This window comes from Clupea harengus, chromosome 2 (genome assembly GCF_900700415.2).
Source record: "Clupea harengus chromosome 2, Ch_v2.0.2, whole genome shotgun sequence".
NCBI classification, from domain to species: Eukaryota; Metazoa; Chordata; class Actinopteri; order Clupeiformes; family Clupeidae; genus Clupea; species Clupea harengus.
In genome coordinates this window covers 23587081-23614791 of record NC_045153.1, presented here as the reverse complement: position 1 = coordinate 23614791, position 27711 = coordinate 23587081, and the positions used below count along the sequence as shown (strand labels likewise).

Here is a 27711-nt window from a genome sequence, read left to right as displayed (position 1 = left end):
AAAATCGCATTCTATCATATCGCGATTAAATCGCAAATGCAGTTAATCGTTCAGCCCTAGTAATTTTCCATACTAACATGTGTTTATTACAGACATACACATGTTCTCCAATTCTCTCTCGTGAACAAACACACATATAGTCTTCTATGTTTCCTAAGGTCAGTTGAGCTCATTTTAACATCTGTTCACCCCAGGGGTCTAAAACTCAAATTACCCGGGGGCCGATGAGTGTCTTTTGGATCCCTTTGTCTCATTGATAGCCCATGACTTACATATACAGCAGTAATAGTTGGATAATGTCTACAATCAACAACTATATCTATATTTTTCCTTCATATATGTACATTTCAAAGCAAATGCTGTACTGCACCACTTTTGTATAGTTGGTAACAAGGCTGCAAACAAAAAAAAACAAAGCAGAAAACTGAATAAAGTTTCAGCAAATATCAGAATCATATAAAATAAATGTATTTATAATAAATATATTTCCAGAGTATAATTTCATTAATCTGTTAAAATACAGCATCTTCCCATCTATAGTGATCTAAAATGAATAGTTTACTGATATGCTGATTATTGAAGGTGCACCGTCTATTGTTATTCCTCAGAGCGACTTCAATGACAGTGCAGCATGCTCCATTGCGTCACACAGTTGCTCAAATGCATCCTTAGCTGTGGTACGGCCTTGCATTGTTTTTACACAAAGTAATTCCTCTTTCACTTGAAAGTGGTTGTTAACACCGCAGAAAAAAATTGCGAGCTAAGCACTATCATTTATGTCAGTACTCTTGTCCAGAGCCACAGAATACGCTCTGAAACTTTTGCCTTTGACGGATCTGGCCTGGGGGCCGAGAGTTTGAGACCCCTGGTTCACCCCATGCCGAAAATCAAAATGGGAATAAAATCTTTGATGGGGTCTCCCGGCCCAAAAAACAATGATGTGCGCTTCAAAAATTGTCCTGTAATGCCGTGACCAGACGTCAGTTGTTGTAGCTTTTTAAGGGGTTGCGGTCGCAAAGACATTAGAATGACTGGAACGTGTCAGTTTTTGGAGGGGGGGGGGGGGGGGGGCAGTGGGGTGACCAGTCATTTTAGCATGATGGCCCCTTGGGGGCGCCCTTGTCGGGAGAGCAGACCCTTATGCGCTTTTCAGCGACACGCTTCTGAGGACTAGAGTAAGTCAAGCGCCACCACAAGGCGACACAACATATTGCGTTTGAAGTCAGCAATAGCATTACTGAAAAAACATTAGCCAATGTTTTATTTCCGTTTCAAAGTTATATAGGGTAGCATGTTACATTAGGATACATTGTAACTGATATGTGTGTAACTGGAGGCGTTAAATGAAAAAATACGCCCCTTTAAGTTCAGATCTTTAATGCAAACTTACTGCAAAGAAGATCACTGAATTTAGGACCTTTGGCATTGCAGGGTCACATCACACACCTGCCTTAAAAGCCAAATAAGATAGATAGCCTCATTGATGTTGTGAAGGGAACCATTTATTCAATTCAATTCAATTCAATTCAATTTTATTTATATAGCGCCATAACAATACAATTATCTCTAGGCGCTTTACAGAGCCCAGAGCCTGAAACCCCCTTAGTGCAAGCACAATGGCAACACGGGCAAGAAAAAACTCCCTGTTAGTCAGGAAGGAACCTTAAGCAGAACCACGGCACATAAGGGGGAACTCATCTGCTTGAGGTCGGCCGGGTGGAGATAGGAAGGGGGGAAGGGGGGAGGGTTGTGTGGCAGAAGGGGAAGGGAAACAACAGGTGTTGTACATAGCCTGCATTTGGTAGATGTACATAATATATATACAGACATCCAGTGGTAAATACATGATACAGACAAGACCAGTTTAGTGGATATACACTGTGCTGATAGGGTTACTATTACAGGGGTAAGGGGAGTAGGAACAGAGAAACATGTCGATGGTGGCAATAATATATATTGTATATAAATGCTAGCATAGGGTATGAGGTAGAGTAAGTGTACGGCAGTGCAGTGGCGGTGGGTGCAATTGGTCGAGGGTTTCTGCAGGTAGACCGGGTAGAGAGACTACAGCAGCGTCCCATGGCGAAGATAGTCTAGATTAGGAGAGAAAGAAAAAGAACAGAGTGAGTGGGTTATTATAGGCATTAGCAATGTGATAAGAAAGGAGAGGGAGAGGGAGAGAGAGAGAGAGAGAGAGAGAGGCTGCCTGGCTGGGTGTATGGGGATTTTATTTAGTATTTAGTTGGCTGGTGACAGTCGCAATACGCGCCGTGTGCTGTACCCGGGATCTTCCGCACTCCTTCACGGTACAACATACGCTGTCTGTAGCCCAGTTATGTTGATTAGGGGGGTATTGCATGTGTTTTAGATGTGTTTAGCTATTCTGGCATTTAGCATTTAGTTTGGTTTGGCATTTAGTTTGGTTTAGCATTAGTTATGTTTAGCTATGCTGCCATTTAGCAATTAGTTTGGTTTGGTTTGGTACATATGGAGATTTTAGTCGTAAGCTTTGTTAGGGTTGCAGGGTACAACATACGCTGTCTGTAGCCCAGTGATATACATTTTTTTTTTTTTTTTTATACCACACTACTAGAGCCAGGTTTGTTGGTAAGGCTTGTTGGCAATTCAGATCATTTGTAGTGGTCACTTCCTGCAATTGGCATCCCTCATACACCTTCCACTTCTTCCTTCACAGTATGACCCCCACTCACAGTTCTTTACTCATCAATGGGATTCTTACATCTCACATCCCAGTGAGAATCCCATCTGAATGTGCAGTCACTCTGAAAAAACTGGTAACTGACTAAAAAGGACGGTAAAGTTTCGGGTATGGTGTTGTCACCCTGGCGTGTCTGTAAGAACACCGCTGGGGGGTATTCGTCGTAGCTCGCTAAGCGGTTTAGCGAGCTAATTTTCAGGCTAAGATAAAAAACGCCCCTCTTTTTGGTTCGTGGAAGCAACTTTTGATAAATCACCATAGTTACATATCGATTAGCACTAACCTGCTCCAGGGCAGGCTAACTTAAGTGTAGCTGGATAAGCTTGCCACACCCCCGGAAAAAGGAGGGATCCCATTGACCAAGGACTGATATTAGAGTTAGATTAGCGGAGGGAGAGAGTTCTTTGCGATCGCCAAGATCCATTATTCTTGTATGAGCGCTACCGATTCAGCCGACAAGGAATCATTAATTTACAAGACCTTCTCGAGTCATTTATTGCAAACACCACAGTCGAACATTGACTGTCTTGCGCTTTTTTGCGAGTGGTACATTTTTGTAGTGTCGGTGATGCGGAGAACAAAGCACTCATAATTATATAAGTGTTATTAGTACACCATAGCATATCATTATTGTAGAAAATGATTAAGGTGGACTCATGATAAGAATAGAGAGAAATACAGACAATTTATTTTCACTGCTTCAATTTATTGCATTTGTTATTAATACATTTAGTCATTTAACAGATGCTTTTATTCAAAGCGACTTCCAAGGAAATGTAAAACTACATCGAGGAAGGAGGTGAGGGGATTTGAACTAGCAACCATGCAGATTCAAACCGGTAGAGGAAACCTCTGTACCAGTGGACACTTGCTGTCAGATATTCATACATAGATATCACCCTATAAACATCCCAACACATGACCCCCACTCACAGTTCTTTACTCATCAATGGGATTCTTACATCTCACATCCCAGTGAGAATCCCATCTGAATGTGCAGTCACTCTGAAAAAACTGGTAACTGACTAAAAAGGACGGTAAAGTTTCGGGTATGGTGTTGTCACCCTGGCGTGTCTGTAAGAACACCGCTGGGGGGTATTCGTCGTAGCTCGCTAAGCGGTTTAGCGAGCTAATTTTCAGGCTAAGATAAAAAACGCCCCTCTTTTTGGTTCGTGGAAGCAACTTTTGATAAATCACCATAGTTACATATCGATTAGCACTAACCTGCTCCAGGGCAGGCTAACTTAAGTGTAGCTGGATAAGCTTGCCACACCCCCGGAAAAAGGAGGGATCCCATTGACCAAGGACTGATATTAGAGTTAGATTAGCGGAGGGAGAGAGTTCTTTGCGATCGCCAAGATCCATTATTCTTGTATGAGCGCTACCGATTCAGCCGACAAGGAATCATTAATTTACAAGACCTTCTCGAGTCATTTATTGCAAACACCACAGTCGAACATTGACTGTCTTGCGCTTTTTTGCGAGTGGTACATTTTTGTAGTGTCGGTGATGCGGAGAACAAAGCACTCATAATTATATAAGTGTTATTAGTACACCATAGCATATCATTATTGTAGAAAATGATTAAGGTGGACTCATGATAAGAATAGAGAGAAATACAGACAATTTATTTTCACTGCTTCAATTTATTGCATTTGTTATTAATACATTTAGTCATTTAACAGATGCTTTTATTCAAAGCGACTTCCAAGGAAATGTAAAACTACATCGAGGAAGGAGGTGAGGGGATTTGAACTAGCAACCATGCAGATTCAAACCGGTAGAGGAAACCTCTGTACCAGTGGACACTTGCTGTCAGATATTCATACATAGATATCACCCTATAAACATCCCAACACACCTTGCTCTCACAGCGGTGGTGGTGTTGAATTTTGCCATGATTATGGTCTTGTATTCTTCATAAGCGTTCATGTTCATCTCCTACTCGCCAGCGGAGAAAAAAAGAGCCCTTTTCTTTGAGTTTAGAAACATTATACCGTTAGAAAATCATGGTTTTGGTGATCGACCTTTCCTGCCTTTTGAAGTAGGACGTGCACGCGCAAATGCCATGATAACTTTAGCCTGGTTGAAATGAACCACATTAACGAACCGATATTTGCTGTTCTCAATCAGCTCGCTAATCTTAACGGGCTAAAAGGCCAGTTGATTAACTTAGCTTCAATCCTACGACGAACGTACCCCTGGAGTCAGAGAAATGTCAACTACGAAGGTAGTTGACACATTTGAAACAGGTCTAACATACTAACTAACATCATTAACAGTTTGCCTCAGCTGCATTTGGAGTAGCCAGAAATACAACTTGTATCATGACATACTAACAAACCAGTTGCTAAAACCAACAACGTTATTACAGAACGGAATTCGTTTAGTACTTTCATCCAACAATAAAAACAAACTTACAATTGTCAGTGATGCAAAAACGTGCAGGAAAGTAAGTGGAAATGCAGTCCAACATCCACCGCTAACATATAAACGAACGAGCAAACTAGTTGCCGTGCTGACTTATCAGGTGATTTTCCGCTTACTAAACTACTCACGAGATGTGCAAATCAAACACATCTCTGCTCATGCGCGCAGGGAAATCTGCTACGGTCAGTGGCAGTAACACACACCTTCCCTTTTTAACCAAAACAGTCTTGCTAGGCAGCCAAGCTGGCACTTCGTTTAGAATAATAATAACACACTTTATTTGTTTGGCACTTAAAATAAAGAAGAGAAATAAAAAGAGAAAATACAGAATAATAATGGGTAAACCACACAATATTAAAAGAAAGATAAACCACTCAATCCAAACTAAAAACAAAAAATACATATAAATAAATAAAAGAAAGTAAAAGAATCACACAAAAGCATTTAGTGCAGTTTCAGCTCTGTGTCATAAACATACCTTTTGTTACCATTTGAATATGCTTCCATAGGCCATTGAATGCTGGGCGTGTACAAAAATCCCATATTTTCCAAAAAATATTTTGAGAAAATGAGGCAGAACTCCACCACAAATGTTTGATATGTTAAGAACAAATATCTAATCTTTCCAAAACAGTTAGTTTCATGTTGATAAATGGTGTATTTTTTTTGCTATAGCTTGCCAAGAATTGCACAAAATGTGTTTCCATCCATTTTTAAGCTTTAATATCTTCCAGACCATTCATCACATAGGGACATTAATACAATATACAGAGCATACATAGGAAGGTCTGTGTATAATATCAAGTGTCTAGCTTTAATATTGAGCTTTCCACAGGCCTTCAAAGATGCAACAGAGCGTAGAGTAAAATCTTCGAGTAAATTCAAGCACCCTGAATACTATGATATACCCAAACCCCACACCCTTGGAAGTGCATATTCTTCAAGTAATGGTATCAGATTATTTTAAGCCTAGAAAGCTTGAAGGAGCAAGCTTAAATACTTTTCTAGTTATAGCAATTTGAAAATGGCTCTTCAGAAAACGCTGCTAAAAAAGCGTCTTAAGTACAGACACCCCCTCCCCCCTAAAACATCTTTTTGTGACAAAACTGTTGGGAGTAGAGAGTAGATATTTGGGACTATACCTATTAAGAAGTGTATGAACAACCTTGAATTTTTTCAGCCAAATCTGAGATGGTCGAGTGGGGAGATTTTCCTAAATTGGTACGTTTGGCGTGGAATGACTCAAATGTGTAATTTTAAGTCATCAGCATAGCTATGATAGTTCATATTGGGTTCTCTGATGCTATTACCCAGTGGTAGCATATAATGAAAAAAGACAGCTTCCCTGTGCAACAACAAAATAAATGATCGTGATCACCAACATAGGATGAACACGTGAAGACTAACATAGAATTGTCTCCCTGTAATATATTCTTTAAACCAGTTTAAGGCACGTTCAGAAAGGTCAACCTACTTTTCCAGCTGATTGATGAAAATGTTGTGATCGATTGTGTCAAAAGGGGAGCTCAAATCTAAGCACTGAAGAACCGAAACCTTCCTTCTGACAGCACTGAGTCTGAGATCGCTGACTTCTAGTGAGAGGAGTCTCAGTACTGTAAATAGATTTAAAACCTGACTGAAAATTATCTAAAATATTTGGGTTATTTTAAAAGATTTTGCTGATGGCAAAGTTCGATATAGGCCTGTAATTACTTATCACACTAACTAGTCTCAGTGGCATTTCTACATTAGGGGCACATGGGGCACTGCCCCACAAGATCCAGATGGCACTGTGGTGCAAAAAGCTCAATACAGCTGTGCTTTGTGGCAAAATATATCTTATTTTATTTAATATGCAAAGTAGCGATTCAATTGTAAATGTGTGTGAATAAACTAGACTCACAAGCATTATAGTGCTGTTTTGGAGTAATTTGATTTGTGTGTGTTTCTGTGTTTGTGCTTGCTCTGTGAAATGCTGCCTGCTCTCCGCTGTCCGTCCCCTTCTGGGGCAGCGCTGCAAACATAAGACTGTTGCTATGGAAACACCAATGAGCGTGAGCGACACAGGCCAAAGTTTACAATGGGAGTTCCCCACGAAATCTGCCTAGCAACCTGTGACCAACAAAAAAATCAATTATACAGATCGTACCCATACAGATCTACACCACTAACGTTACTGCTCGTTAGCTATCACTAGTTTTCTCCTGTTTTGGAACCAGCCTCCGTGTTTCAAGTTGCAGCCTGAAATAATTTCTGTTTATAAGACAACACTTTATGTAAGTTTTGTTCATTTAGCAGCATGATTTGTTGCTGTTATTTGTTTTAGTCTTGCCTTTCGCTTCATGTTGTATGCGTTTGCCACAAGCTTGATAAAGCATGCAAGTTATTTGAACAATGTGTCTATCTAATCTTTTCATTTTATTGCAATATATTTACTTTGTTGCTGTATTATAAGCAGTGGCGGTGCGTCAATACAATTTTGAGATGGAAAAAAAAAAAAAAAACATTATATACCAAACAATTAAAATAAGAAATGTACTGTGTTAACGCGTTAAATGTGTGTGGGAGACCGTAAGCCCCTGTCAACAACCACTTAAATGTGACCAAATATAATATATTGCCATTCGTTATCACTGAGATAAGCCACTCCTCCCTGGAGGGGCGCCGGCCAAATGGAAGTCAATGGGAGCTCTCATACTTTTCTGAAACATTTGAGCAAGGACAGCTTCTCATTGGCGGATGAAAGTTTGATCCTGGGGCGCAAAATTTTGCGCCCTAACCAATGACATCGTTTCTTATTTCAACGCGACTGGACTATTCGTCGAATCAGAGACCTTTATCATTCCCTCACATCCCATATACATCTCACGTATCTACGTGAGCAACATAGCTAGCAGAGACTTTGATTCTGTGAGTATGGCGACTGAAAACTCTGTGGTATCTCTTCGTGAAACACCTTTCAATCGACGATCAGATGTCAATAAGAAGAGACTGAAAGACATGGGACCCGAACGTCCGGATTTAAAAATGCAGCAGCAGAGCATCGACCGCGGGAGGACGTACACCCGTAGCTTCTCCTCAAGCCTGTATGCTAACCGGAGCTGGTTAGCTGGTTGTTCAGTGAGTGATGCGTTTTTTTTGTTTCCCCTGCCTGTTGTTCTAAAGTCCTGGGACTGAAACAATCTGGACTGCAACGGGGATGAGGGATCTAAAGCATTTCAACGATAAATGTAAGAAGCACGAATCTTGCCGCAGCCATCTAACTAACAGCCTGAAGCTAAGCCTCTTTGGAAGACTGAGTATAGCAGAGCAGCTTGACTAAGGGTACCGAATTGGCATTCGAAAACACAATGAAGAAGTAAGGAAAAACAGACACATTTTCTCAAGAATAATAGACTGTGTGAAGTTCTGTGGTGCATTTGAGTTGGCCCTGCGTGGTCATGATGAGAGCGAGAACTCGGATAACCCAGGGATATTCCGTGGCTTGGTGGACGTCGGTGCCTCACTTGACAGTGCACTGAAAGAGCATCTCGAGAGCGCGACTGTGTTTAAGGGAACATTCAAAACAGTCCAGAATGAACTTCTTGACTGTATGCTGGCTGTTGTGAGGGAAAAGTTAGTGAGATTTGCCAACTTGAAATAGAGGAGGGCTAAATTTCTTTACAAGTGGGGCCTACTCTTGTCAAACACCCAATGTAAAATGTGATATCACTTGTGCTCTAAACCTCTCATGTAAACCTCTGAAAACATTCTGCTCTGAACCGCTCATGCCCAAAGTTACAGTTTGTTGATGGTTGTTATTGGATAGTGTTGAGCACTGTGTGTTCTTGAAATAAAGCTTTGTTTTTTTAAATATTCTACTCAAACTCTTTTCTTATTGTGGAGTGCTATTTTAACCGCGCCGCCCAACTGCGCCCCCCCCCCCCCAAAAAAAAATCACCAGCCGCCACTGATTATAAGCAACATCTTTGTGTCGTGCTGAGAACTGAAGCATGTGAAATGTAATTGAAAAAGAATTTCTGCTCCCTCCCGGCACTCAATATGCAGCCCATAGCCTACGCCTACCTGGGCATAAAGGCAAATTGCTTATATAATAATATAATAATCAGCTAGCTCTATTTTGCTCTAAAATCGCCAAGTCTAGATTTGGTTTCTGTAAAAGCAGATTCACAACAGCAATGCATTTTGGAATATTCCAGCTTCAAGGGATATGTTAATTCTTTTTTTAAAGAGGTGGAGACATTATTAAAAAAACTTAATTTTATTTAGTAGGGACAGGATCAAGACAGCAAGTTGATGATTTGCACTGTCTTACAGAGTTCTGTCTCAGAGATGGTATTGAAGCAGGGCTTTACGCTAATGTTTTCCCCAAGGAGTACATGTGTTCCTAAATGAAAACATTTAGGAGCACACAAAGAAATTTAGGAGCACAGTGTTTTTTTTATTATTTTCGTTTATTAAACAAATTTCATGCAAGTTTGCTCGTGCAAAATCACACATTGGCCTAGATGCAATGGATATCAGTTGTCCAGCTACTTTTATATGTTTATATTAGGGCTGTCAATAGATTAAAAAAAATTACCTAATTAATCTCACAGTTTGAAATTCATTAATCTAGATTAATCGCGATTAAAAGTTTGTTTGTCTGTTTTTTTTTCCAATGAAAAATATCTCAATTCCATACATTGTCAATAAAATGAGCTGTGACACCCAGGTAATTGTCATTGCTGACGTCCAGTGGTCACCAGTAAGGGCGACGCTGGCAGCTTGCTCGAGGAGCTGAATTTTTCGTGCTCTCTCGCCGTCATACAAGGAATGTATGCGAGACACAATGGTGCCCCTCGACGGTTAATCGTAGAGTTGTCCCCTGTAGCAATTTGAATCTCCTCAGTCAGCCCAACGTCTTTAACTAAGTTGATGGTCCGACAGTCACCGGCAACCCAAACTGCTAATGCGTTAGTAACCTTTTCACGGACTGGTCTAGTTATGGAGTGTGGGTGGGCGACCATCTAACCTGGGACTGCTTTCTATCGGGTGCTTTGCATTAAGGTGATAACTTAAAGACGAGCTGCTTCTGTGATCGCTAAATTCAATTTGACAAATGCTACATACAACTTTAGTTTTGTCGATTGTTCCGTCATTTTGCCTATGAAACTTTCCGCCCAACAATCCCTCAGCGCTCTGCATCTTCAACTACCGTCTCGGTCTCTCCTATTTAACTGACTGCAGGCACCCAGCGGTTTTGTGTCAGGGCTCAACGCACACCGGATGTAAACAAAGTTGCGTTAACTGCGTCAAGATATTGTATCGCATTAATCTCGGCCACAATAATCTCATACATTAACGCGTTAACTTTGACAGCCCTAGTTTATATGTTTATATGTTGGTGTTCGTTGGCATACAAAGTTAGTCTTCTCTTATTAGCCTAGTTAGTACATCAGGGGGGTATTCGTCGTAGCGAGCTAAGCGGTTTAGCAAGCTAATTTTCAGGCTAAGATAAAGAAAAAATTGGGCTCCAGCAGAAGGGGCACTTTTCTCATCCAGGGCAAAAGGGCAGGTGCTTGAGCACCACTAGGGGTCTATCTGTGCACGTGCCTGCTGCCTAGTGTTATAAGTTAATGTAATACATAAATGTTAATAAAGTATCAGACGATACAACACACCAGTAACCAATTGATATTATGTGTTAATATACCGAAAATGTCAGTAAATCGAGATGTTGCTGCGGTCTGTCCTGTCGAAAACCATTCAAACAGGTTACCAGCAGTGGGTTTTTTGCGAGCTACTTGAACCAAGTGATCACGTTGTCAGCGAGATCAAAGAGTGTCGTAACTCTTTTTATATGGTTCCGGCCCATGGCCCGTCGCTCTCATTTGCATAAAGTTAAGCAGTTCATCATGCTATGTTCACATAGTGCAGTCGCGACCCCGTCACTTGCTTTCCATGTGAAATCAATGGTATGCTTCACTTCATCGCGCTGTTGTTCCGTGTATTGACAACTCGCGCACTGTGCTCGTAAATCATTTTTCAAGTTCGCACATACCTATTTTTAGGCGCAAATGCGAGTGAAATACTCGCACTGTAGAGCCCTGTGAAGTTCCTCATGGTTCTTGGCCTATTAAAGGGCAAATCTGTGCTCTACTGGTGTTTCTGACGATTATTAAAATTCTTCACATTTTGAGGCAGAATCTAGGCTGAAAATGTCAGAGGCTGTAGCGGGATAGTCGCATAGGCGGAGATCCCGGGGGGGACGTGTCCCCCCCTACCATAAAGTTGTCCCCCCCAACAATCATTGACATTTTTTTTTTTTTTTTTTTAAATAAAAATACGACGACACAAGCGGTGCTAATTATAGATGTAAAACAATGTGTTTTTTAAGTGTTGAAAAATCATGTTCCCCCTATTCCTCAAAGTGGTTTGGTTCACATGCTGTTTCCAACGGGCAGGGCTACCGGCAGCTCCGTGTTTCAGTTAATCAGCCCAGTAGCCTACACGGTCAGATTGTCAGACTGTTTCCTACTCTGTCCCCTGTCGCTGCCGCTATGATACACGATATGTAAAGAGATTTACCTCATTCTCGAACGCAGTAAGAACATGTAAAGAAGAAGTTTTTTCTAAACTCCATTTACGAAGTTCCAATCGATATGCACAAGTATACATAAGTTTATTAATGGATTGGCATGACAACGTGAATGTTTGCCGATAACACACGCATGCCGGTAATTAACACAGTTAAGATAGCTAGCTAGACAGTCTAGGACACTGTCCTGTCAGGGGCTAGTTAATAAACGTAGGTCTACATCTCAGTGCCTCTCCAGATTTGTAAAATTATCTGAAGTTAAATGAATGTCATCTTTTTCTGCGGTCCATGAACTATGCTGGTATTGTAATATGGAGTGACAGTGGCGCAGGAGGTAGAGAGGTCGAATTATAATCAAAAGGTTGCTAGTTTGATTCCCTGTTGAGTTGTTTTATAACTTATTTTGAGCATCAAGTTCTCTTGAACTTTGGACATTATTTGTCTGTGAATAGATATTTCGTGTTAGTACATTTAATGCTGTTTAGATAATTCTAAAATGACTTCGAATTTCTGTTTGTAAATGTGATAAGAGAATTCGGTATTTAGCAGTTTATGCTAGCTCTCGTGAAAGCAATTGTTTCATGTCCCCCCCCCCGGAATTACACTCTGAAATTTGACCATGTATTGTCCCCCCCTACAATGAAATGGGATCTCCGCCCCTGGATAGTCGTTCTGTGGTTGAGAACAGTTGCTGCAATTCTCTGCAATGATATTTGAAAAGTAGGCTTTTGTCTCAGTGCAGATAGTATTGTTGTAGGTGGAGATACTCTTCTTTAAAACTGGACTTCCAGTTTAGTTGTTCTCCATGCCCTACACAATCTCTTTACCTCACAGATAGTAATTTATTCATGTTTTTTTGTCATGTGACCCCTTTTTGATCTTAATTGTCGCAATGCTGTCAAATGCATTTCCTAAGTTGCTATTTAAGACATCAACCATTTCATTCATAGAAGAGTGTGCATTAGATAGATCAACTAAGTTCGCAAGTTCAGAACATATTTATTCTGCTCATAGGTCTTTCCTCATTTTGAAATGTGCAATGTTTATTTCCCCCATTAAGACACTTGCATACATTTTCATTTTCAGGTTTTTTTTTCACCTTTTTGTAACCAAACTCACCTCAACCAAAATACCTTTAATTTTGAGTAGATGTAACTGAACATTGTTCTCTTGAGCAGGTCCTGCCCTCTATGCTTTCAACAATGCTGTCTTCACTGAAGAAGACTGGCAAGGCATTCAGGCCACAGGAAGAAGTGTCAAGCGCGATGATCCAAACAGAGTGGGGAGGTTTGGGATTGGATTCAATTCTGTCTATCATATCACAGGTGAAAATGATGAAGCAATACCACTTACTACATACATACATAATCATGTTGTGTTAAAAAAGCAGTTAAATCTAATGCCATTGAATCATCATTACCCATAGATGTGCCATGCATATTCAGTTCCAAATACCTGGGGCTGCTGGACCCACAGGAGAAGCTATTTGGAGAAGGAAAGGGAGGTTTCAGATGGTCTCTGGATGATGAAGAAGAGAGAAAAGAGCTTTTGACCTTGAGAGATCAATTTCAACCACTCCGAGACATTGTTAAACAAGTCAGTAACAGTACCTGGGAGAAAACCATAGAAGAGGATCAGTATTTTAATGGGACTCTTTTTAGGTTTCCTTTGCGCTGTGTATCCTCAGAGATTTCTGACAACTTATATGACTCTGACAAAATTGTTCAGCTTTTTGACAGTTTCATTGCAGATGCAGACATTAGCCTTCTTTTCTTGAGACATGTGTCTAATGTCTCCCTGATGCACATTGATACCTGTGGCTCTGTAGCCGTGAGACTTAAAGTGTCCCTGTCAAGCTCCCCAGCATGTTCAGATTCAGGTGACACAGACACAGAGCCCTCAGAGGGGTCAACCGTGTTTAAAAACATTTCTTCTGCTTCACTCAGTGATGGAGAGAGAAATACCCAGTGGCTTGTAACGTCATACTGCTTGGAGAAGGGGGAAGTGACAAAGATTGACTCACTTGCTGAGAAGCTGTGCTACCAGCCTAAAGTTGACTTGGCTTTCCCTTGTGATCCAGAGAACTTCATTTCTGATGGACGACTGAGTTGTTTCCTTCCACTTCCAAATAATGAGTCAAACAGGACCGGGCTCCCAGTTCAAATTAATGCATCTTTTGGCTTGACTGACAACCGGCGGCATATCAAATGGCAAGATGAGGACCAGAAGAATGACGAAGCGGCACAATGGAATGAGCTTCTGATGACTGACGTTCTTCCACACACATACTTGAAGATGATTCTTGATTCCATTCAGTGTTGCAGGAACTCCATCCTTCCTGCAACATCAGTGTACCGCTTGTGGCCAGACATTGTCCAAATGGAACATAAAGAGAAATGGCACGGAATAGCAATGGATGTTCTGGAACGTCTACTGGACGAAAAAGCTGTGTTCTCTCTTGCTAAAGATGAAAAAATCTGGGTGACCCCATTAGATGCTGTATTTCCAGCTAATGACATTGAGGAGCCAGTCTTAACATCTGCTGTAGCCAGAGTTTTGATGGCAGAGAATGAAAATCTTATCAACATTCCAGAGCATGTGATAAATGATGTGAAATGTGTCTTTCCTGAGTCAGACACTCTACAGTGGATCACACCACGTTTGGTCAGGGATGTTCTCCACAGAGGTGGATTAGAGGAGGTCTCACACAATGACAAGCTTTCCCTACTGGAGTATGTGCTCAGTGATGGGAATTACCAGGAGCTTGAGGGTCTGCAGCTCCTACCACTTTACAATGGGATCTTCAAAAAGTTCACGGATAGTGATGAATGCACTGCTTTGATTGACAACAAAGAATTTCCAAGGTGAGTTAGGACAATTGACTTTACAATTCTTTATCCTCAGATAAACCTTATATTCTTTTGTAAAGATACTAGAAAATTCAGTTTTGTTTGCTTCCACTTTACAGAGAATTGCTGCCATTTTTCAAAGAAGCGTTTATATCTCAGGAATTGAGCCCCAAGAGCCTTTGTCACCTGAGGATTCTGGCCACAGAAGGTTTGTTAATTTCTCACTATTAATAAGCAAACATAAACAAATAAACACATACAACAGTAATAGTCCACCAGCATCTGTAATGCATCATTGTAAATTATTTCATAGTGTGTAGAATTTAAGGTGTAAAACATATATTTTTTAGAAAATCATCTAAATCTTTTCTTTTGTAAACATTGTAGAAACATTCAAAATCATCAACCTGGATGCACAAAATGTGGCTGATTTAACCAAGAAACATTTTCCACATGAATGGAAGAATGGACATGACCATGTGATATGGGACGTAGGTAATCCAGAGCATCCTCCAAGGGGTTGGTTGATAGAGTTCTGGAAATATCTGAGCTCCCACTGGGAGGAGTTAGGCCACTTTATTAACATGCCGTTGATACCTGTGAAATCACCTGAAAGTGATTCCAAATCTGTGTTGTTGGCAAGGCTACAGGAAAAGCCCACCCTGGTGTTTCAGCAAAGCAAACATAGCAGCCTGTCTGAACAAATTCAGAATGTGGTGAAGAAGGTTGGGGGAACCGTCATAAAAAGAGTTGAGTGTCTCAAACACCATGACATAGAAACCTTTGTACTTCCACCATCACCAAAAAGCCTGCTGAAGATGTTCTTAAACCTGAGCATGGATCAGGTCATCAGGGGAATCCACTCAGCATCTTGCACTGAAAAAGAGGAAATCAAGTTCTTCCTCTCTTCCTTGGATTCTCTTTCCAATGAAGAGCGAAGCATAGTCTCTAGGATGCCTCTGTTCCAGTTGATGACTGGCGACTATGTATGTGCTGAATCAAAGCAGGCAGTGCTTTTGAACTCCTCACCAACCATTCCCTCTGACCTACCCATTCCTAATTCTGTGGTCCAGTGTGCTACTGAAGCAGATCGCAGACTTTTGTCCATGATGAAGATTGAACTTTTGGACACAGCACAGTTGGCCCTTCATCTGGTGGATTGCATTGAGACAGGATCATTTCAATCGAGAGAATGAAAAGAAAACAATGATCTGGATATTACAACACGGCTTCACTCTCTTCACTCAAAATGTGATGTTACACAACAAATGTAAAGCTCTGACCTTCATTGAAACAGAAGGAGAGTGCCAAAAATCCAGAGTTTCAAATGTGTTCGATCCCAGCAATGACACCTTCAAGAACCTCTTTGAGCCAAATTTCTTTCCTTCTGCTGACTACGTAATGACTCCACAAATGCTTCAGAGCTTAAAGCAACTTGATCTGCAGTCAAAAGAGAAGGACATATCACCTAACAATGTGCTGGATGTCGTCAGAAATCTTGAAGAGCTTCACACACATTCTCAGGAAGAAGCCTGTAAGAAAGCAGACGTCCTTCTCAAAGTGCTGAATGATAATGATATAATTTCTAAATTCTCTCCTAGCCAGCTGGAGCAACTGCAGAAGATAAAATGGTTTCCTTGTCAGAATCCACACACTGTCACCAAAGACCTCAACGAAAGACCTGAAAAAAAAGGTTTCTATAAGCCGTGTGAGATCAGACATTCAAAATACCGTACTGTTGTTGGGCATGTTATGCCACTTGTTGCTGAGCTAAATGAGAAAGTTTGCAAACAGCTTGGACTACTGAACCCACCACCAGTTGAGAAAGTCATGGAGAATCTATCTGTACTAAACTCAATGGCCCAAACCACACCTGACCTTGACAAAGATATCCAATTTAAAACAAAGTTGCATGACACGTACAGATTTATGCAGAACCATATTGAGCTTTTTAGGGAAGTAATGAGGAAGAATTCTGTGCCTTGGCTCTGGATTGACAACCACTTTGTTTCACCTTGTGATGTGGTTTTAGCCTATCCCCCTGAATTAGATCTGAGTTCTTACATTAAGAAGGTTCCAGAAGAATACTCACCATTTGAAGTCTTACTGACAGAGTTTGGAGTGAAATTAAACCTTTCAGACGATGAGATTGAGGAAATACTTCATGATGTCAAAGAAAGAATTGACAAAAGAAGTCCACCCTTTGGAGTGCCCTCTGAGTTGAGAGTGTCCTTAAATATTCTGAACTGGATGCGCAAGGAGCAGAAACCTGCTAAGGATGATACTCCAGTACCAGTCATGGCAGAGAACCAAACATTTGCTTTGAAGCCTGCCTCTAAGTCTGTGGTCTGTGATATTAGCAAAGAGGGTTTAGCAGACTTGAAGGAAGACCATGAAGATTTTCATGTCATACATGAAGAGGTACCTCCTGTGACAACAGAGTGGCTGAGAATTCCGCTGCTCAGCACTCGCATTCTAAACCCAGAGTTCATTGGAATAGAGCAGTGTGGGCAGACAGAACCCATAATTCTGAGAATTAAAAACATTCTGAAGGAGTACGACGAGGATAGTGACATTTTTAAAGAGCTCCTACAAAATGCTGAAGATGCTGGTGCAAGAACTTGCAGATTCATGGTGGATTTCAGGAAACACAGAGACCCTCCTGAAAGTCTCATTGACAGTGGTATGTCCCTGTGTAGCGGCCCTTGCCTTTGGACATTCAATGATAAACTCTTTTCAGATGAAGACTGGAAGAACATCACCAGAGTGGGATCTGCTTCAAAAGAAAAGAAAGTGGAGAAAATTGGAAAATTCGGAATAGGATTTAATGCAGTATACCATGTGACTGATGTTCCCTCTGTGTTAAGTGGGAAGAGCCTCCTAATTTTCGATCCAAATGTGACACATCTAAAAAAGTTCATTCAAAACAAGGGAAATCCGGGAATCAAACTTAATTTATTCCAAGAGCGAATTTTTCGAAGGTTTCCAGGACAATTCAGGTCATATGAAGGCATTTTTGATTGTGATCTCTCTGAGATAAACACTGGAAAATTCTACAAGGGGACATTGATAAAGTTGCCCTTTCGCAGTCCAGAGGAATCAACAATGTCAGAAATCAGCACAAAGGTGTATGACACAGATCGTATTACGGCTTTTCAACAACACCTGACTCATAAAGCTCAAACTCATCTGCTTTTTCTGAAAAATATAGAGGATCTCTCACTTCAGACTTTGCCAGAGAATGCCTCCACACCTCCAACCACAGAACAAATGAAGACTCTTGTTCAAATCACAAGAAAAGTTGTGGACACAGTTGAAATATCGGATGGAATTCGTAAAGACACTCAAAAAAACTCTGTCACATCTTTGATGCAACATTATACCAAGTGTGCTGATGTAATGGATAGTTCTACAGCAAGCATTACTGAAATAATTCTGAACAATGTTGATGGATGTGATGTTCAGTACTGGCTTCTTTACTCTTGTTTCGGCACCCACAGTTCACTGAGAATGGTCCAAGAGGACAATGAGCTGAACGTCTCTCTGCCAATTGGGGGAATAGCTGTGCCTTTGCAAAAAGGATCTCAGACAGGAAAATGGGTTGCCGATAAAAGCAGCTTAACTGGACAAGCATTTAGTTTCCTGCCTCTGTCAATTGAAACTGGCCTCCCTGTGAACATCAATGGTTCATTTGCTGTGATGTCAAATCGAAAATGTCTATGGGAGACTGGGATGAAGGCAGAATGGAACAGAGCCCTACTGAAGGATGCTGTAACAAATGCCTACATTACCACCCTACTCGTCTTGAAGAAATTGTCAGAAAATGGAAGCCTTTCAGATTATCCCTATTACACATTCTGGCCAGATAAAGAGAAAGTAGGCAAAGCATTTCAACCACTGGTTGATGCCTTCTACTCAGAAATTGTGCATGGATTTTGTAACGAAGATCTTAAGCTTTTCAGTGATGGGAAGAAGTGGTGCTCACTTAACTATGTGAGGTTTCTGGACCCAAACATAACAGAGCACAAGGATGTTGGAGAACTTGCAGAGAAGATTTTTCTGAGCCAGCAAAACCCAGGATTCTGTGCGGTTCTACTTCCTTCGTGGGTGAGGGAAAGCATGATGAAGAGTGGCTTCAAAGACATTGTTAAGGCGAGAACACTCAATTGGACGGATTTTTTCCGGGAAGTGGTGTTTAGAAATTTAGATTCCCTGGAATCCCAAGACAGAAATGCGATGATTCTCAGTGCAATTGACCTCAATGATGATGAAGTTGATGAACTACTGAAAGGGCATCGCTGCATTCCTTCACAGAGGAGTGGTGAACTGCAGTACATCAGAACAGTTGTGAATCCTTCTGGCAAAGTGGCCTGTCTGTATGATCAAGAGGAAGGCAGGTTTCTTGATGGTACCAGAGATGACTTCTGCTCCCCAAAAAGGATCCAAAGGCTCACAGCATTGGGAATGCTAAGTGATCATCTGCCCTTAGAGGACATAATTGAGAGAGCAGGCACTATATCAAAGGTTTGGGAAACAGACCAAATTGAAGCAACAAAGCGTCTTGAATGCTTGTTTGATTTGATGCAGGAGCCGTCAGTTGACAAAAAATCTCATCACTGGTGTTCACTTCAAAACACACCACTCATCCCTGCCTGTTCCCCAGTGAACACACTACCAGACAATCAAGTGATTCCTACATTGAAAAAGCCCTATGAGGTTTACAACTTCAGTTGCCGCTATTTGGTTAACATGACAGAATTCACAGTAGACCATAGAACCCTTAAGATACAAGCTCATAACTCAGTTCTTGAGAAACTGGGTGTGCGTCAAACACCACCACTTGAGACGGTGCTAAGACAATTGGAGGAAGCATCCAAATTTGATGTGTGTGATCAGTCTCTATTAGCCAGAATAGCAAATGAGAGCTATGAATACTTGAATAAGTGGCTCAGTGATCAACAAGACCAAACTCTCATTGATGAATTTGTGAAGTCATTTCCCTTTGTCTTGGTAGAAGACAAATTTGTACACGTGAAATCAGTGGCAAAATGTCAAGATTTTGAAGTTAAACCATATCTCTATGTGCTTCCAAGTGTCCTCTCCAAGTTCAGCACACTTTGGGAATGTGTTGGCATACAAAATCAATTTACACCTCAGCAGTTTGCTGCTGTCCTGCATGAGATGAAAAGAAAGTATGGATCCAATCCTGTTTCCAACACTGATCTTAATATCTGTCTGGACATACTTACAAAAGGACTTCTTAAGACTAAAGACGCAATTTCACAGAACTATCTTGTTCCTGATGAAAACTCTGTGTTGAGACCGAGCTCTGATCTACATTACAACGACAGCCCATGGATGCCAGCGTCAGCTGATGTCACGTTGTGTCACAAACTAATACCAAGGGAAGCTGCATGCCATTTTGGTGTTAGAACAACAAGACACCACACACTAAAAAATAGTTCAGTTGATGGCTTTTCACCTTATGCACAAGAATTTGGACAACATGAGAAGCTAACAGTCCGAATCAAAAACATCATAGAAGCATATCCTTCCAAGAAGGACATCATTAAGGAGCTCATTCAAAATGCAGATGATGCAGAAGCAACTGAAATACACTTAATTTGGGATAAAAGGAAACATGGCACTGAAAAAACATTTGGGATGAACTGGAATTCACTTCAAGGTCCAGCTCTATGTGTGTACAACAACAAGGTGTTTACTGATGCAGACTTGCAAGGAATTCAAAAGCTGGGGGAAGGTGGAAAACAAGGACAGTGTGGAAAGACAGGAAAATATGGTCTTGGATTCAATTCTGTTTATCATCTCACAGATTGCCCTGCCATTTTAACAGGAGACGAGTGGCTTTGCATATCTGACCCACACGTGAAATATTCAGAGTTGGCGACAAGACAATTACCAGGATGCAAGTACTCATTGGAAGATACATTTAAGGATTCATTCATGGATGTCTATCAGACCTTTCTGCCATCAGATTTCAGCCTCAAGTCTGGAACTATGTTTAGGCTTCCCCTCAGAACAGAGGAAATGGCAGCTGAATCTGAGATTTGCAAAGCAGATGTCAGAGACCATCATATGGAGGAACTTTTGCAAGTGCTTGCTGAAGACCCAGATGGCTTGATCCTCTTCCTGAAACATATCAAGAAAATACAGTTTCATACAATCAGCCCTGACTCAGACAAACTGCATACCGTGCATTTGATTGAAAAAGAACTATCTGAGAAAAGCAGCATTAAGAGAGCACACTTTCAAAATCAAGTTCAAGCTTCTCAGATTCCATGCCAGGTCATCTATGATATGCATGTCTCTTCATCAGATTCAAAACACAAAAGGCGAAGTCAATGGGTTGTTGCAGAACAGTTTGGCTCTCTTGCACCAACTCCTGACAGAGGTAATGGGCAGTCAGATGTTTCACAGGCCCCACAGGCCGCTGTGGCAGCATGTATGGGAGCAAAGCCATATGAGCCTGACTTCATTGGAAGGTTGTTCTGCTCCCTCCCTTTGCCTGGGGTAACTGGACTGCCAGTTCATGTCAATGGAAATTTTGAGGTTGACTCCTCTAGAAGAGACCTATGGAAAGAGGATGGGGAAAGTCTTAAGACTATATGGAATGAGTCACTCAAACTGGATGTTATTTCACCCCTGTATGCTGATCTCTTAAAGTACATACAAACGAACATTAAAACAGGAAACCACCTTCTTGTATCCACTTTAGGATCACAGTTAGATCCTCATTTTTGAAATTCTTCCCATCTGTCTCAAAAGATGTTAAGAAAGAATGGCACACAGTGATCAATCATGTGTACAAATCAATCAGTGAAAGAGCCCTCTCTGTAATACCTGTTTTACAACGGAAGCTGGAAGACAAAAAATATGCAACAACAAAATACACAGTCAGCTGGTCAAATGTTTGCAAACACAATCCAATGGATTCTCCTCATTTTAGTAAAGAGCTAACAGACGGCCTTTTTGCTATTTTAGAGGACATTGGAATGAGCGTGGTTCCTTGGTCTTGCCAGATGGATAAGATATCTACAGGTTTTAAGACTGCAGGTGTGGAAGTGATGATGCTATGTCCCAAAACAGTAAGAGAGTATCTGAAGGAAAAACCTCTGAATGATGCTATGAAAACTTCAGCAGCTTTGCCCTTACCAGTGGCTCACACCCTAATTAAAGACAAAAAGCGATGTTCCTCACTGCTGACTTCTGTATGTGGAATGTTAATGAGAACAATGTTAACTCTGTCAATGGACTTCCTCTTCTACTAACTCAAGATCAGATGCTAAGGGTTTTTGACAGGGACTCTCCAAGGCAGTATTCCAGATTTTGGGATATATTTCAGGGACAGAAAGCAGTCTTTGCAGATTATCTCATGAACTTCGATCACCGTGAAATACTTGAAAAAGGCGGTTATCTTCAGAAATTGACAATTCCAGTTGCATCAAAATACTTTATACCTGTACTGAAAGACCTTGTTCAAAATGAAGACAACCCACCTGCGTGGCTGAAGCAAGTTTGGGAATTCTTTGAGGAACAAATCCAACGAGAGGTCATAAAAGATGGAGAAACAAAAACTAATTTCAATGAAATCAAGAAAGCATTCTTCGACTGTCCTATTTTGCCCGTCATCAGCCCAGAGCCAAAATAACAAACAATATCTGAAAACAATGAGAGATCTTTCCAGTGTTGTTGGGAAACCAACTGAGAAAATTTCATCCATCTTAGTCCAATTAGGTCTCATGACATTAAACTCTTCATTTTTTGTAAATTTACGAGAAGTGCTTTTTAATCATTTGATGCCTGAGCTCCTCAACACCGATAACAGCAATGCTGTTTTGGACCATGTTTCCCAGATTCCCCTTTCTAAATTCAAGCTCCTGTCCAATGATGACTTGGATAAGCTTCAGGAGTTTCTCCAAAGTGGAATTGGCACTGCCGAAAACCCTCAGAAATATCAGGAAAAGCTCAAGTCATTACCACTGTTTCAAACAGTGCAGGGTGAGCGACAGCGCATCGAAGGACACAACAGTGTGTTCATCCTGAAGACAGAGTGCTCTGGAAAATTCCCAGATTTGTTTGGCATTACTACAGATGGGCATCTTTTCCTTAAGTACAACCTGGTCAATGTACACCTGTCAAAGACCATGGACATAAGCATTTTGACTGATCTGGACTTCTATGTGAAGTTCCTGTTGCCCTCATTGCACACACTCACAGAAGCACAAGTTCTTGACTCTATTCGGCTGCTGTTGGTCTTACAGCAACACCAAACATACGGAAAATACCATGATCAGATTGTAGCTGAACTAAGAACTGTTAGGTTCATTATGGACTTCCATGGTACTCTTCAGTTGACCTCCTACTTTTTTGATGAGAAAGAACCTCTGTACAAGATCATGCTTCCTCGAGAGAAATTTGTACCAGCAAAGTTTTGGAAACTATTTGAACATGATGAAATGTCACCTAGACGGCTACTGAAGGACCTTGGAATGAAACACACTGTGTCGGATATGGAGATTATTGAGTTTGCACATACAATTGAGTTAGAAGCACGAGGCAAGACCTCAGTTGAGGAGCTCAGGAGGAAGTCTTCAGCATTATTCAAGGAGGCTTTGAAATACAATGTCACTAAAGAGAACTCCAACTTGTTGAACAGGATTGCAACCATCAAGTTTGTTTTTCCAGTGAAAATTCAGAAAGAATTGTGTGACTATCACCAACCCCTTGCTGGAGAAAGAGATCTGGTTGGAATCAAAGGGTCTTTGATTGAAGGAAACTCTGATCATCAATATCTTATTTGGTCTTCCATGTCAATAATTTCCACAGACAAACTTCCTCAATCTTATCTCGAACATTTGAATAAAGCAGGAGCCTTTCATCAGCCACCCGGTGATTTAGTGGCCCAGAATCTGAAAAACATCTGTCAGTCAGGATGCGCAGACAATTATTTGAGAAACATTAGAAAAACAGCATTTTGCAAATCGTATGCATACTTACAATCAACGGATTTCAGTGCCTCTCTGCTTCAAGACCAGCCAGTGGTTCTTGTCGAAAATGATGCTGTTCTTGTGCAAGCCAGTCAAGCAGTGCTTAGTCTTGATGATTACAATGAGTTTAGGCCCTATCTGTACAGAATCAGTCCACGGCATGCCCTATATGCTGAGTTCTTGAAAGGGATAGGTGTGCAGGAGACACCCACAATAAGGCAGTACAGCGTAGTCCTCAAGGATATTTTCATGGACTCCAAAGGAAAAGAAACTCTGAATGGAAATCAGCAGTCAACTATGAAACGCACTGTAAAGCACCTGTTTCAGCTGATGAAAGACCAGACAGAACAGATACAATTTCAGGAGACCTTGTATTTACCATCAGCAGATGGCAAACTGTACAAGTCTAATGACCTCTACTTCAATGACACTGGCTTCCAGAAAGAAAGACTGGAAGACTCTCTGAAAGACAAAGTCAGTCTCCTTGTGAACCTGGTTCATTGTCATCTGGGGAGGGACACGTATAAACATCAGCACATGCTCAAATTATTGCCTGAACATATTCGTCCTACAATGTTGTCCCGTGTGACCTCTGAACGTCTTGCTGGGTTCTCGTATGAAACCTTGTGAATACGGAGAAAGCTGTGAGTTCAGTGGCTCTTTCAAGGAAAAATTGTCCTCTGGTCCATTTTTGCATGGTGTTACATGTTTGATCCGACAAGAAAGTGAGGGCAGTATGTCTCACGATGATGCTGTTGAATTATGCCAAAACACCTTTGGGACGACTCAAGATCACTTGCTGTGAAAGCCTAGAGACAGAGCTCTTCTTTGGTGATGAGCTACTGGCCAACACCGCTTCTGAAACACAAGTGTACTCGACAAAAGAGACACAGGGCTGCACTTTCTACCTGAAACACAGTGATGATATGGCCTCAAAGGTAATGTTGTGTAGAGTGAACACATTATTAACCAAAGAAATTAATTTACTGCTGGAGAAAATTCTCTGCCAAAATTATCTTTTCGCTTTGGGAGAGCTTCTGTTGTGTGATACTGTGGTAGAAATTGAGAAGACATTGGAAGCATATAAAATCCGCTACAGTGCCTACAACGAGGAAGGGCATCATCATCCAGACCCAGGCAGCCCAATACCTAAGGAATGGTATGATGCCCTTGACATGAGCTTCATGAACAATTATGAAAGAGGCGAATATGTTGGCTTCAAAAAGACATCAGAGGATGAAATGTATTACTATGCAGTGATTGTTGAACGTTTAGATGTATCAAGTGAAGGCCAGTATTGTTGTAAATACAAAATTCAGATCGGCACAAATGAGTTTGATGAGGTCAGCTCCCTAGATCTTTACCAGTTTAAACGTGAAAAAACATCTGCTTCAAAGCAAAATCATTGTAGAGAGATCCAGCTGGTGGATGGACCTGTGCCACCACCTAAGAAAGACTTCCCCAAGACTTTTAAAGAAATAAAAAGGGAAATTGATCAGTGCCTGAAAGAAATCTGCACCCTGTCCAAAGATGAACAACAAAAAGCCCTCCGGCGCCTGTATCTCAGGTGGCACCCAGACAAAAACCCAGACCAAGAGGAGCTGGCTAATGAGGCCTTCAAGTACATAAAAAACAAATATGAAGAATTTAAACAAAATGGAGAAGGACATGGTCAATCATCATCTTCAAATAACTACAGGGGGCAGAATAAGAGTGGACAGTCCAGTTGGTCATGGAATTTTAAAGACTTCTATGATGAGTGGGACTCTGAGGCGACACGTCACCGCCAAGGACGAGAAAGGTTCTACAGACACAACAGCAGATCCCACTATAATTTTTCGTCATTTCACCAGGAAATGCCAAGACCAGACAAAGCAGAAGCTAAGCGCTGGTATTTACAAGCCCAGTGTGACCTTAATGCTGCTCACAATGACACAGGAGGAGAGAGCCCTGAGTGGTGTTTGTTCAAGGTTCACCAAGCTGTGGAGAAGGCTCTGATGGCAGCGGAGTACAGAAGGTGTGGAAAAAGCTCTCCCAACTGCTCCATCTCTAGTCTTGCTCAGAAAGTGTCAGGCTACAGCCCAGAGCTGAGTGCTTTGCCAGGCCTTGTGAGTCGACTGAAACATTTGGGTGTGAACGCCAAAACTACTCAGTACCCCAGTTACCATACTCCCCCTAAAATCCCTAACAATACATTCCAACCTGAAAACGAAAAAGAAGTTTTAGATATTGCATTGGAACTTCTGCAGAAAGTGGACACATTTATAACAAACTGATTAAAAAGTAGCGTTCTGTTTGTAGCTCTTGTATGTTTGCATTATTCATTCCAATTTTTTTTTTCTTCATCTTTAAAATACCTTAATGGTGATATTATTCTGATGGTAATATATTTCTTACGACTCTCTGTATCATTTATTATGGACATGATTTATTTGTGTGTGTGCATTTATTCTGAAAATACGGTTGCTCAGAAGGTCTGAGTCAGTAAATAGTTAATCTCAAAAAAAGGTTAAGGGAATGGTGATATTATTCGGATTTCTTATGATGTTCTCTATCATTTGTTATATGATGTATGTGTGTATGCATATTCTGAAGTTAAACTACTTAATAAAGATTGCTTAATTGAAGATATTTGTCTGTCAGTCAATATATTCAACTGAGTTCATTTGAAAGTGAGTGATATTAAAGCCATTTAGACAAACACAAATCTTTACTAGACAAAAACTTTGACATAAGTTTTCAGTTACTTTTGATGTTGTAATGTTAAAACACAGCCAGATGTAATCGGAAGAAAGCATTGTATTTCTTAAGAGATTATGTGACTTAAAGACAGAGAAGGTTAAAGGTTAAATTAAATTGTAGGGCCAGATCCAATCATAGTTTTTAAAAATAACTTCTCAAGTAGTTTTTGTATTCCTGAAATAATGAAACCATCATCTATGTCCATTAATCTGGAGAGAAGAAAGGAGAGTGTTGATGGAGGAAAAACAGTTGTAACACATCAAGGGAATATGATTTGGTGACTTTGGTCAATTTTCTTTGCAGTCTTGACTTAGCCAGTGATACCAGTCACCACCACTCATACTGGAATGCAACAGAAATATCTTTGCTGTTCAAAACTCAAAACACAAATGTTTGTATTCTTCTTTGTATGTCATCAATGAACCATATATCTAAATGGTCTTTGTGAATAACAGATCAAGATGTCAATTAAGATTTTAAACTCATTATCTGGAGACAGCAAAAAAGGCAAATTCATACAGTTCAGTGAGCAATACCCGAACGTCCTGAACAAGGTTGATACTGTCTGAAATAAGCAATGTCACTACTTTACTAAACGATAAGTTTAAAAGCAAACAAATAGCAAGCATCTGGAAATATTTAAAACAAATGGAAAGGGATGGATTAAAAACAGATCCTGTCCATTTCGAAATAACTGAACATACTTTTAGGGAGAAAATGAATCAAAAGATACTATTTTGGTGGTAGTGATATCACTGTCAACATTAGCGTAATTAATTGGCATATTTTATAAATCAGAATTCACAAATCAGAAAAAAACGCAAACATGAACAATTTCAAACCACAGCCAAATCCGGCTGAAATGTGTTGCTGTCCTGTAAAACATGATCCTTCAAGTGCCGTGCTTCAGACCTCACTTCCTGTTGACATGTGAGCCAGGGCAGTAGTGGAAATCACTAGGAGTTCTTGTAGGCCAAAATCACTCTGCTTAATGGCACGTTGAGTGCATGATAATCTACATGGGTATATCAGGCAACTATAACAATCAAAATCAAATCAAACCATGACAACAAAAAAGAAAAACATTTTCCGTCACCTGCCTTACCAAAAAGCAGTCTCAACGTCCAAGGCATTCAAATTAGTCTGTCATAGAAAAATGTACGCACAGCATAGCTCTGTCAAGATTAGGAATGGCCCATGTCTTCTAGGGATAACGAAAGGTGAAGGTGAAGATCCATTCACTTTCTGTCTCTTCTATTTCACTTCTGCTCTATCCCATTGTGTGCAAACTGCTTATCTCTCCACGATGTCCCTGCCCCTTTAAGGCCACATGTTTTAAGGCCAAGCTGATCAATTAGGAAGCCATCATGCATATCCTGGCAG

General features: G+C 40.8%; 1 protein-coding gene across 1 annotated transcript in view; it reads left to right on the top strand.

Moving 5' to 3' along the window:
• The window catches only part of LOC105893497 (sacsin-like), a 31051-nt gene extending 4838 nt beyond the window's left edge, over positions 1 to 26213 (top strand). The window contains 10 exon segments of the mRNA XM_042709363.1: positions 12908 to 13054; positions 13156 to 14593; positions 14698 to 14786; positions 14966 to 15762; positions 15764 to 21278; positions 21281 to 21799; positions 21802 to 22238; positions 22240 to 24198; positions 24200 to 24376; positions 24378 to 26213. Coding sequence (XP_042565297.1) covers positions 12908 to 13054; positions 13156 to 14593; positions 14698 to 14786; positions 14966 to 15762; positions 15764 to 21278; positions 21281 to 21799; positions 21802 to 22238; positions 22240 to 24198; positions 24200 to 24376; positions 24378 to 25862 — 12563 coding nt within the window. The 3' untranslated portion in view covers positions 25863 to 26213.
• The last annotated feature ends 1498 nt before the right edge of the window (positions 26214 to 27711 follow it).